The sequence below is a fragment of the Grampus griseus genome, assembly GCF_964374135.1.
Source record: "Grampus griseus genome assembly, chromosome: 1".
In the NCBI taxonomy this organism is placed as follows: Eukaryota; Metazoa; Chordata; class Mammalia; order Artiodactyla; family Delphinidae; genus Grampus; species Grampus griseus.
This window is the reverse complement of record NC_139017.1, coordinates 49,937,958-49,951,531: the sequence shown is the minus strand read 5'-3', so window position 1 is coordinate 49,951,531 and position 13,574 is coordinate 49,937,958. Positions and strand designations below refer to the sequence as shown.

The 13,574-nt window shown below is 36.2% G+C and overlaps 1 protein-coding gene across 2 annotated transcripts in view; it reads right to left on the bottom strand.

Moving 5' to 3' along the window:
• The window catches only part of POU2F1 (POU class 2 homeobox 1), a gene marked incomplete at its 5' end in the record, with an annotated part of 173,525 nt that overhangs the window by 38,646 nt on the left and 121,305 nt on the right, over positions 1-13,574 (bottom strand). For both annotated transcript variants that reach the window (XM_082649327.1, XM_082649328.1), the window contains 5 exons: positions 555-681; positions 2,123-2,311; positions 4,470-4,589; positions 6,485-6,538; positions 8,799-8,899. In XM_082649327.1, coding sequence (XP_082505453.1) covers positions 555-681; positions 2,123-2,311; positions 4,470-4,589; positions 6,485-6,538; positions 8,799-8,899 — 591 coding nt within the window. The remainder of the gene's footprint in view (positions 1-554; positions 682-2,122; positions 2,312-4,469; positions 4,590-6,484; positions 6,539-8,798; positions 8,900-13,574) is intronic.

Here is a 13,574-nt window from a genome sequence, read left to right as displayed (position 1 = left end):
CTGATACTGTCTATACTGATTCCATTACAAACATGATTGAACTTTATACAGCAGTAACACAACAATATTCAGCACTAAAAGGCCTTGAAGATGTTTTTTATAATTCACAAAATTTGCACAATTTCTAACATGACACTCTCTCCTTCTTAAACTTTAAAAGAAAACAAATGATTGTTAGAAGCGTATACTTACAATGCTCAGCCCATTCTTTGAACACATTCCCATGAAAAACTATCAAAACATAAAAGCAATTTATCCAATGTATGTTCAGCATGTTGAAGGATTTAATTTAGAATTTTGGCCAAACCCATGGTCCTCCTTACTGATTAAACAGATGAAAGGCAGTGAAGGATGACCTTCAATAATTAGGTATGCATGACAAAAAAAATATTTTTCCCAACATGAATACTGAGCTTAAAGTTAAATAAAATTTAATAAAAACACTGTTCTAATGGACAGCTTCTGGGCCAAAATGACAGTAGTCAGCATGTATGTCACACAAGTGGACAGCCTTGGTGTACCGTACCACTAATAAGCTCTAAGGAGGCGCTCACCCTGCTGGCCCTGGGGCGTCTGTGAGATGATAAACTGCGCTGGTTGCAGGTTGGTGGTTGGATGTACCAACACAAACTGTTGCAGGTTGAGATTCTGCTGCTGAAGTTGTTGCAGTTGTTGCAGATCCTAAAAAATTAGGATTAAAACATGGATTGGAGACTCTGAAATAAAAGCTTGCTTAATCTTAAGGTTCCCAGATGATGAATTCTGTCATCCAAATAAAGAAGAGTTAATATTTGACATTCTTATAAACTCCCAACAAGGATGTGCTCTGGGTGCATTCACAAAGCATGTGAAGAAACCTGGAGCTGCTACAAGGACTTGTTATTTCTGTGGGCATATATTGTGTCGTGACTTATGCTGTATCTAATTTTCAACAGTTATTTAAAATTCCCTCAGAACAAATGCTTATGGTTGTGTTTTTAACATGTAGAGACCAATATGGGTTTTTCTCTCAAGTGAGAAAAGAATAGGTTGAGTTTTTAAGTGTTTGATTAGAGTTTTCTCTTGTTAAGCAAAAATTGAGAGTGCTACATCTGAACTTGCATCAATAAATGAAAAGATTTATAATGATTCATGAAATGTGGCACCAGCCTATGTAACTCAACTGAGAAATCAGTGTAAAAATTTAAAAAAAAAATAGCTATCCATATAAAAATCTGATCTACAACATATTAAACTTGCTTATATTGGCCTAGTATTTTATAATTTTCAACATACTTTCATGTATATTATCTTATTAGAATAATGTCAACATAGAGTCTCACAGCTTAGGCACTAAAAACATTTATTTGGTGATGAAAAAAATGGCCAAAATAAAAACATGATCTTGATAAAGATTGTATATAACAGTCATAAAGATTAGCCTGACATCTATTCTGTACACTTTTAGTTAATTGGTTCTTTTTTAATGTTTAGTCAAACTCTAGCTACAATTTAAGTCTATTTCTGAGCCTTCTCTGGGGGGATAAAGATAATTATCTGCACTAGACTCATAATAACTCTTCATACATTTCACTGATATGACTACTTATACTTTTTTCCTCTCCTTGAGATAAAGGATTTCATTTAGCTTTTTTCCTCCTTGGTAGAACTGTCTATGCCTCTTAAATAAATTTTTATTATCTCTGGATACTTTGCCCTAAAATGCGAAAATTAAAGCCAAACAACACTCTAATGCAATTCTGCACAGAGCTAATCACTCTAGCAGAAAGATGACGTGCAGTTTCTCTCACACATGGGTGGCAACATTCACTGCAGAGCACATGAAAGAACCCATGCCTGCTGTAATTAGCTAATTAAAATAAATACAGTAATCCCCTGCTTCAGAAATATGCCAGCCAATTATTCAAGAATTGTCACTTAAACAGTCAGTTATTCAAATAATCAGTTATGTGTTTATAATATCAACTCAAATAAGCAAACAAATGTATTATTTCTAGTTCAGTGGTAAAGAAGGCTACACCACTTACCTCACACTAACAATCAGAAAGTAAGCTTAATACCAAAGAAAACCTGCCATTTTATTCCTCCCTTCCTGCCCCAGCAATGAGAGTTACTCACTCACCTGTGCGATCTGGATGGGCTGAGACAGGGGGATCTGAGTCATGGGCGTGGCGGCGGAGGCTGAGATGGTGGCCCCAGCAGCACTGTGCTGTTGGCTGGCGGAATGCTGTTGCACTGCAGCAGCCAGCAGCTGTGCCTGTGCCTGTGCCTGCTGTAGTAATAACTGTTGCTGGGCTGGCGTCAAAGTCAGCTAAACAAAATCAGGACAAACAGTCGGAAAGGGTTGAAGGAGACTGGCCTCTAATGCAAGGCCACTGTTTTGAAGTAAGCAACTCAAGTGGTATTAAACCTTAGCTACCCAACTTCACATGGTTAGCATGAGGCTAAAATAAAATGTTCATTAGCCATCAAGCTACCAGGACTAGCAGACCATTTAAATTAAAATGGTGGTCCTCACTCTGGACTTAATCATTCAAGCTTGTCCAAGGCCCTAGGGTTCAGGCAAAAAAGTAATTAACTAGTAAGCAAGAAAAAAAAGAATCAATGCTGACAGGATATGAAAAGAAATTTACACCCAACAGAACAGCAAGTGATTAGTCAGATGAATGAGGAACAAGGATGCTGGATCTGACCAGGAAAGAACTGATAAGGCCCAGCTGCTTCCCATTAGCATGAATCCCTGCCATATTCCATCATTTCATTATGTCCTAAGATATGACTAAAGAATATGAGGTCCATTTGTTTCTTTTCCAAGTCCCTACAGCCTCCTCCCCAACAGCCTTTTCTGTTATTGAAAGCATTGGGTCTCTGCAACTTTACATCCTCTTTCCAACACATTATCTCTGTGAAACAGGTGGTGACAGCCGCTCTCTTTACATGCAAATGAATCCTAATGCCCAAGTTTAATAGAAGCTCCAGCCATTCTGAACCTGGAATCCCAAGTGTCTCCAACTATTGTAAACACTAGTCACTCAAAACAAACCCCAAAGAAAACAGGAAATGTATTTGAAGATTTAAACTTGCTTTCATAGTGCAACTTATTTCAAACACACTTAAAGTGATAAGTATGTTCTACCTTCTTTTTGGTGACATGTTCTGATCAAACCAAGAAGGAATATTCTGAAGCGCATGTACAGTCACTTAATGGCACAATCCTCTTTCAAAAAGGGTCTGATACAGTTTGTGCATTAGAGATATAAGAATCAAAATCAAATCATTCAAAAACCCAATACGCTTCGAGATACACGTTTATAAATATTTTATATAACATGTAAACATATATTAATCTCTACTGATGGGATTTTGTAAACAAGTTTGCAACAGTTCTTAAAAGAGCCTTCCATCACTGCCAAAACAAACTTAACTGAAATGAAGGAAATAAAAAATTTTGTGGGTTGACGTGATGTGAATCGAATAACAAATAACTTACCACTCCTCTTGACCCCCCCAAAAAGATAACTTAATAGACAAATTGTCAACATTGGAAAAATATTTTTAATGATGTCTCAGAGCGAAGACAGCTCAAAAGTTAAAAGCTTAATATATTTGCACAGGCCAATTTACTATTGATAAAAACAGATGACATTTATTGAATGCTACTACATGCCAAGCACTGTTCTATGAGTTTTATGTATGTTATTACTCTTAATCTTTAAAACAATACTGTTAGATAAGTATTATTACATCTTCATTTAACTGAAGGAAAACTGAGGCACAGAGAGATGAAGTAATTAGCCAATACAGTAAACTACAGAGCCAGGATATGAGATCAGAAGTTTCATTTTAGAACACTATACGGTAACTTAAAATGTTTTTCTTTTGTAGGTACTAATCCATTACTCTGCAGTGATGTTATAACTCCAAACTGACAACTACAATTTCATCACTGTAACCGTCTCAACCATGGGATCGTGACGCCACTGCATGATGAAGCAACGGTTGAAACGTGAATTTTAAAAAGTCCTTAGTTTACCCAGAGCATATCTGCAATAGTAAGAAAAAATACCCTGAAAACTCGTGACAAAGATAGTTCCTTTCTCAGAGCTGCTTACGGTGCAGGAAGTTCCTTTAAAGACATAACAGTGCCAGGCATAGCCATGTTACTACTGTCTGCTACAGCCAACAGATCTAATCAGATATTGACCAATGGCAGTTTTTTTTTTTTTGAAAGTTTTGGATGTGGACCATTTTTTTAAAGTCTTTATTGAATTTGTTACAATATTGCTTCTGTTTTATGTTTTGGTTTTTTGGCAGTGAGGCATGTGGGACCTTAGCTCCCTGACCAGGGATCAAATCCACACCCCCTGCACTGGAAGGCAAAGTCTCAACCACTGGACTGTCAGGCAAGTCCCCCAGTGGCAGTTCTGACACAGAGAAAGTTTGTTACAAATTTCTCAGTGAAAACTTACCCCAGTTATCTGTCCTCCAGCCAGCATGAGCTGGGTCTGGGGAATGGCTGCCTGCACTGAAGGCTGCTGGGAAGGCTGGCTTGGCTGCTGTGAATCCCCCGATTCTTCATTAGATTTAGACTGAGGTGGGGCGGGGGGAATAAAAGATTTAAAATAGTTGATTTTAAAAAAATGTACTCACAATTCCATGTTTTAAGAATTATTTACAATACAGACTTATCTAATCATGAGTTTTCTGATTTCACTCTTTTCCTTTCTTCTAAACCTTTGTATTTTCCTAATTTTATGTATTAAGTTTTCAGACTTTTTGTTCCAATATCAGCAAAGCTGCAATTATAATTTTTAAGAAGAAAAAATAATTTGGTCCTCCACAAGTCAACAGAATTTTTCACAAACCCAAATCCTCAACTCTGGAAGTAAGGAGTACGTGAAGAATACAATTTCAACCTATGTTTACATTAGACAGACCCTCCATTCCAACATTTTGACATGTCTTTGGTGGTCAGTCTAAAACTTCCTTATATACCATCTTATAAATTGATTACTTGACCCACAGAACTTTTCATCTAATATTTTGAAGAACTATAAATTTAGCATCCCCCATCAAGTAACACACAAACTTAGAGAGAAAATGCTGCAGTCAAGAGGGACAGAGAACATACTCCTGGAAAGGGGCACTGAGAGAAAATTTTATGGTAATTAAAACTGGTTATGCAGAGCATGAAAATTCTGCATAGATCTGCATATTTCCCACCACCTGTTTTGGGGACTGCAGCAAGGCTAATTAACATAAAGGCTCTGATTAATTCTGCCAGTCATTGAGAGATAATTACAGTGCAAGACTGTAAACATTCCGCACTGGAGATTCAGCCTGTTTGCCAACATCTCTCTAAGGGATGAAAGTTTACCATGGAAACCAAGGCAATTTTCCGCCTCCTCTCTCTCAGAAAGGAAGGTCACATTATCTCCTTTTCTTTTCTCTTCTTGTCTCCATGTGTTACTAGGTCCATACTCTACTCGGTTTCATGGAATGCTCAACCCAAGGTCTTTAGTCATTAGCAACACTGAAATCAACCTTCCAGAATACTGTTTTTTCCTCTTGACTGTTAGTTACCTAAACACTATAATGAAAGGAAGCAGCAGGTTGACTGAAATATTATGGAGTCATGCATAATACTTGAACTTTGCACGTTTTACCATATGGTTCATAGAAACAAAGCACCCAGATTTAAGTGTTATCTTCAAAATTTTGACTGTATGAAGCCCATTAATGTTTATAAATATGTTTAATTGCAATCCTCAAACTCACAACATTTTAGAGCAGAGAGGACCTCTGGCAATCTTCTAAATTTCCCCACTTAAATACACGCAGTTGCCCCTTGGTATCCACAGAGGATTAGTCCCAGGACCCCCCATGGACACCAAAATCTGTGGATGCTAAAGTCCCTCACAGTCAGCCAGCCCTCTGTACCAGCAGATGTGGAACCTGGGGAGGGGAGGGCCAACTGTATAAGAAAAAAATGCGCCCCAGGAGGTTAAGTGACTTGCCAAAGTTCAAACAGCTAGTTAGTGGCAGAATGAGAATTCAAACCTAGGACCTCTGTCTTTCATTCCAGTGCTCTTTCCTATACTATAGTGTTTTCCTAAGATATGAAAAATGATAAATAAAAATATATTTGGAAACAAAAGGACATTTAAGGTATTCTTTTGCTTTGTGTTTAGGCATGTGTTATGGCTGTACAACTGAGAAACATTTTTACCGAACTTACATATAAAACTTTAAAAGTAGACTTTTCTTGTTCACCTTTGGACATTCACAGTGGAATAATATAAAATGGATTTTCATTAATGGCAACTATTATCATTATTTAAATCTTTATGAGATTCAGTAAGAAAAAAAGTAATAATTCTAAGTATTTTCATTATAAAATTATTGTATACTCATTGCAGAAAATTAGAAAAATATGGTAAAAATGAATAGAAAAATTGATCCATAATCCCATATCCCAGCTTACCTGTACATTTAAAGACTGAGCAGCAGCCTGTAAACTTGTTCCAGCGAGCTGGACCTATTAAGTAAAGAAATCGGGGAAGTTCTAGTCTAATACTGTTGACATCCATCATTAGAGGTGGTCATCAACAAGCCTCTACAAATGTATGTTTTACTGAGTTAGAACCAAGCGTTATTTATAGTGTATTCCTTCCCAAAGTATATAACCTGATCTAATTGTGATGAAACATCAGACAAATCCAAATTGAGCAACATTGTACAAAATAACTGGATTGTTATATAAACTAGGATAGAATACATGGAAACCAACCCTAGAATGGCAGCAGTGGGAATTAGAAGTAGGAAACATGAACAGTATTTCAAGGTGCTACATAGGATCATGGCAACTGACTGGATATAGATGAAAAAAAAAGTCATGTATTATTCCAGGTTCAAATTTGGAAGACTCAGAAAATGGTAGTGTCATTAACATGAAGATAAGAATTCCATTTTGGATTTATCACACAGCATCAAGATTTCCTGAACTTAAATATAAGTGTTGGTATGGAGATCAGTATAGAGTTCAGAGCTAACTAAAATTAACTGAGTGCGGTGTCCTTTATTTAAACTGAAAGTCCTGTGAGTTGAAATAAGAACCCTCCCCCCAAATAAAAAACAAAAAAGAGAGAGAAAAGAGAAAAAAGCACCTAAAACAGAACAAAATCCAGAGATTTCTGGAGAACACACTTTAGACATAGTATAACCAAGGGAGAATTATATGAAAAGATAGTATGTTTAAGATTAAAGGCTAAGAAGTCAAAGAGCCAGAGGAAAGAGTTTCAGGTACAAAGATTTAAAGGAGATAAAGTTTCTTTGTAATTTTATTTAAATCATGATGTTTCTGGGTAAAAGTCTGTTGAGGAACAAGATATTTACAAGTCTTAAAGTATCTCCTCATTATTTACTAATTATGAGGAAGAAAGTTACCTTTACAGTAGACAAATCTGAGACTCTACCTTAATCAAATGATCAAATTCAGTATCACAATAATGGGACAAGTTGACATATATATAAACACACAAAATGTATGTGTACAAACACACACAGATTAAGAATATATGGTAATAAAGTAACAATTAGTGATGCCAGATGAAGAGCTTTTGGTTGAAAATTGTTCTACGGTTATAACTTTTCTATAGATTTGAAAGTTTTCAAAATAGAAAGTTGAAAATAAAAAGTGAGAGCATCCCTTTACAACTCCATTTAGCTAGCTCCCAACAACCTTTAAAACTTGGCTCAAAAATCATCCTCTCTACGATAATGTCTTAGAGACTACACAGGATGAGTTAATCATTTCTTCCTCTGTATTCCCATATATTTTACCATTCATTCATTCATTCATTTGTTCAACAAATAATTATTGAATATCTACTATTTTATGTCCATATGTGCTTTTCATTGAACCTCTACCACTAATACCATCAGGCGCTATCATCACTAAAGTCACTACCACCAACACTGCTGACCAACACAATTTGAACACTAAATTGGTTCTAGGGTTTATCTGAGGTAAAGATCACCAAGTTACACAAAGTATTGCTCTAATAAGTCATAAATAAATTTATCATAAATAAATCTTGATTTATGTTAATATAAATCAAGGGGTTGAGACACTCTGATAATCTATCTCCCAAATGTTTTCATTGTTTTATTTACTTTCCATTTTCAACCAGTTCCCACATCCCAAAACTCTTGGGGAGTCAATGTTTGTTTTTATATTCTCCTTCCCTATACCTTAAAGCTAAAATGTGGATGAACAGAATCCACAGCCTGTTTTAGACTTGGGAGAAATTCATGTAACATAAGGGTAATAAAGTTGAACCCCAAACCAGGGGGTTCACAGTCAAGCAAAGGCTCTGAGTAGCCCAAATCAAAATGGTCTGAAGCTGTTTTAAAGAAGGGCTATGAGCTGTGAGCTCAGAGCCTTACAGAGCAGGTCTCAGGCAATGGGAGCTACATCATTTTGGATGACTTTGTCATTTACTACCTTCAGTCAGCCATCACAGACCACACTCACAAAAACAGTAACCCAGTTGTCATAAATATATTCTGTTTGTAACAAGGAACTCTTTTGTTCACACAGCTGTGGGGTCAATAGCTATACAGTCAACTAAGCTATAGGATTCCATACTAACCATTCAGAATGACATGATTAGATGCTGATAGCACCAGGCTTTAATCAACTTAAACAGTCCCACATTCTGAAATCGCTTCCCCAGGCCCTAGCATTCCACGCCTCCGTTTTTTACTCTCACATATGGTTGAGCAGAACATTCTACCTGATGGAGATGTCCAAGGAAAGCCTGGGCCTGGGCTGTTGAGATTGCTCCTCCAACAGGCACAGGCTGCTTCTGAAAGTCCAGACCATTGGTTTGTGTGCCTAGAAAGCAAGCAAAATAATATAACTATTAAAAATACAAAAACTGAAATAAGCACCAGACTTTTCTTAAAGAGGTGCATTTATCAAGCACCTATTTTGTATAAGCATTTTTCTAAGTACCTCCAAGGAGGAGAAGAGATTCAAAAGAACAAGGAAATACAGTAAAATGATTTTTCTTCTAAAGGTAGTACTGTAGGACAAGTACATGAACACAGATAAAGCTTAAGAAACAGAAACAAAATTATAAATAATGAATTACAATCATAAGATTGTGTTAGTTCAGAAGGGAAAGCAGTGACTGGAGAGCAAGTGGGGTCAGAACAAGCATGAAACCTAAGGTGGCTTGAAGAAGAGATTATCATTATTATACTGTCGTGAAGACTGGTAGAGACAGAGTTCTAAGGGGGGTACCAAGGCTCTCTTCTAGTCTCTCCCTTCTCAGTACTTGGCTTGGACAGAAGAAATTCACAGGTGACTTTGCCAAGACCGAGATGAATTTACTCTTAACTTAAAATGCCTTAATAAATGACAATCTGACAGTAAAAGCAATCATTTACAAGATAAACAAAATGGTTTTACTAATTTCTTCAATCCCAAAGTATAGACTGTGGCGTGCATCTAATTAGCAAGGGCTCTGCTATCATTATAATTTTCTAAATGTTATGCCAGTGCCTTTAACCACATATACTGCAATCTAATGTTAGGATAGGACTAATCTATGGAAAGACATACCACCCTAATACCCAGAAATATTTTCTAAGTGATATAATACATTGTTTTAAAATTACTATATCCAGCTCTTACTTAGAAATAACCAGAATACTTTGTACTGAATAAAATATAACAGACTATGGAAACCTGCAAGAATCATTGAGTCATATGAACATGGTACTGAGCTTCCATTTCCTACCACTGGAACACCTCATCTTCTCATACTCACCCGTGTGTACACATAGAGCAGACCAGTTAAAAGAGTACAAGTTAGAAACCTCAGGCAGTATTTCTAAAAGGGTGCTAACTGCTGCCATTATATATCCTAGCTAACTGCTAGCAAATGTATCACTTTAATAGAATAATTAGGTAGATCACATGACTCACAGAGCTATTTAAGGTTTCTTTGAGATAATTATTAAAAAAGTGTACATATATTTCACCTCCTTGAAAAATCCCATAGTGATTGTTCTCTTATGGTTTTTCCTAAAATTTCTCATAGATAGGAAATATAGAACTACTTAGACATATACAGCTAATGGAATTAAAAGAGTACATGCTTGTGTCAAGTAGTGAGAAACTAGTATGAAATAAAATTTAAGGTAACTAGGGTCACTTCCATAAGCCACATAGAGAAGCTTCACTATTCTAAAGTTGCACATTTTGTCATTAGCTGCTGTCTCTATCTTGATGTAGGAAATCATTACTTAAACATCAAGATTTTAAGATTGTGCACCATTAGAGAAACATGCTCAAGATATATTAAATAAATCAACAACGCTAAAAGAAGACAAGATTTTGAAAAACAGAGACAAGCACTTAGAGATTAACATATCACCAAATGAAGATGTCTTCCAGAACCAAATATTTCACTCTCATGGAGACCATAAAAATTCCACACACTGGTTCCATTTTCAAGTTCTCATAAAAATGATAACAAGCTTCTTGTAAATCACAAAGAACTATATAATGCAAGACTGACTCATTTCTGGTATCCCTGATACAAAGCCTACTCCAGTGTCCTACAGGTAATACTATTTAAGTGCCCTGGCTCAGCCTCTTGGGGTTGGGGAGGGGTGGCATAAAGGTATGGTATCCAAAGCATGGTTTGGTGAAAAAAATACTTAGACAACAACTCAGATAAGCAGAGGTCTAAGGCAGGTATTTTTTAAAAAATTAAGGTGTTGAGGCTCCACTGGGAGGTGAGAGGTAGAAGAAAGTAGACATTACATAGAAATCATTCTTGTAGAACATAACGACATAATCTGGGCTAAAGAAAGAAGAGGGGAACAGATACACACACACATGCACCCTAATCAGACTTGAGTATGAAGACAGTATGGAGAGACAGGGATGCTGGGAGCCAAAACCAAATGCGAGCCTGAGAAAACAGCAACATCCAAAGGAGTAACCAGGGAAATTAAAAGGTTGGGGGAGAGGGTGAATTACATAAGAAGTTTAACATAAGATATAGTATAGAGTTTGAGAAACCCTAATAAAACATCTAAGAAAGGTGATCCAGAGGAATTTAGAAATGACAGAGGCCAGAGCTGAAGAGTTTATAAGGTTGTCTCTGGAACAGTATTACTGAGGTAAACTTCACAGGTCTTGTATACAACACCTCCTTGGTGAAGAAACAGAGATTAAGGGATATTAAATCAATTGCTCAAGATGTCATAGCTAGTTAGTGGAAGAGCTAAGACAAGGAATGGGTCCCTGATTGTACCTAAATCCACTCACAGATAAGTGGTAGTTGATATTAGGAGAGTAAAAATGTCTATTAAATAAGAATGGATATATGTATAGATCTTCCTTAACTAACGATGGGGTTACATTCTGATAAGCCCTTCCTAAATTGAAAATATCATGAGTCAAAAATGCATTTAACACACCTAATCTACAGAACATCATAGCTTAGCCTGACCCACCTTAAATGTGCTCAGAACACTTAATGTTGACTATCTCATGTAACTTACCGAATAATGTACTGAAAGTGAAAAACGAATGGCTGCATAGGTGCAGCATGGTTGTAAGTATATTGGCTGTTTCCCCTCCTGATCACGTGGCTGACTGGGAGCTGTGGCTGCTGCTGCCGCCCAGCATCTAGCCCAGGAAAAGATCAAAATTCAAGATTCGAAGTATGGTTTCTACTGAGTGCATATGGTTTTTGCACCATCATAAAGTTGAAAAATCCTAAGTTCGAATCATGGTAGACTGGAGACCACATATAGAGAAAAGAAGGTTGAAGATAAGAGGGCACCTACATTGGAGATGTAAAGACAAAGAGTCAGAGGAAGCAGTTAGAAAAGTAGGAAACAACCCCCTCAAGACCAGTGTGCCTCAGGAGCCAGAGAAGACAGAGTTGCAAGGACAGGGTAGTTTAGTACTATGATCAAATGGTAAAAGATAAGGGTTAAGTACTGAGAAAGAAGAAAGAAATTAATCTAAAGAGAACAGAAGAAAGGCATTAATAAAGGTAAGACTAAAAATTAATGAAATGGGGAAAAACACATAACAGAAACATCACTTCGGTTCTTTCAAAAGAATCATATAACTTACAAACATCTGGTAAGTTAAAATAAAATAAAAGAGAAGGAGCAAATAATTTAAGGATAACAGAAAGGGCACAATCAAAAAATGTCACAGAAACCAAAAAAGATATTGTGAACCAATAAAATTAAAACTTAGAAACAGATAACTCTCTAGAAACTAAACTTATCAAGATTGACTCAAGAAGGAAAAAAAAAAAAAAAAAGCCAAAGAGTCCCACAGCATTTGAAGAAACTGAATTAGTAGATAAAAATCACCCCAAAAAGAAAATGAAAAGCCCAGACAATTTTACTCTGCTTGCTTCCAAAAATTCAAGGAAAAAATAATTCCAATCCTATATACCTTTTCCAGAATGGGGTTAAAAAAAAGGAAACACTTCCAAACATTTTATGAGGCCAGCATAACCTTGATACCAAAACCTGACAAAGATAAGTATGAAAAAGAAAAAAGAAAAAGCAAAAAACAAGCCAGCTGTACTCATTAAATATATGGAAATATCCTAAATAATAATAACAAAAATAATCTAGTAAGATAAAATATTGTGACTAAGATGCATTTATTCCAAGAATGCAAGATTGGTTTGGGGTTAAAAGAAATTCACATAATATGATTACCTACATTCATTGAAGGGGGAAAATCATACAATCATCTCAAAGGATGCAGAAAAATGCTTACATAAAATTCAATATCCACTTATGATAAAAATTCTAGGTGTAGGAACAGAAAGAAGCTTCTCTAACTTGACAAAGAGAACATTAAATGCACTCCCTTTAAGATTAAGAACAAGATAAGGGTGTTAGCTATTGGAAGGCTTAGCCAGCAAAATAAGGCAAGAAAACAGGTAAGTTGGGAAAAAGAAATAAAACTTTCTTCTTAGATAATCTGATTATGAATATAGAATATCCTAAGGAATGTAACAATTTATTGTCAGAATAAGACAGTTTAATAAGGTTGCAACACACAAAATCTATTTAAAAATTGCCTTTGTGGGCTTCCCTGGTGGTGCAGTGGTTGAGAGTCCGCCTGCCGATGCAGGGGACACGGGTTCGTGCCCCGGTCAGGGAAGATCCCACATGCCGTGGAGCGGCTGGGCCTGTGAGCCATGGCCGCTGAGCCTGCGTGTCCGGAGCCTGTGCTCCACAACGGGAGAGGCCACAACAGTGAGAGACCCATGTACCGAAAAAAATAAAAAATAAAAAAATTGCCTTTGTTATACACCAAATGAAAAAAATTTAAACAATTTTATTTATAGCACTTAGAAAATATAAAGTCCTGGGAATAAATTTCTCAAACTACAGCAAGTCCTATAAGCAGAAAATTATAAAACTTTATTTTAAAATAATAAAGAAGAAATAAATAAAGGCTCACTTATTGAAAGACAACATTGTAAAGAAATCAGTTCTTCCCAGATTCA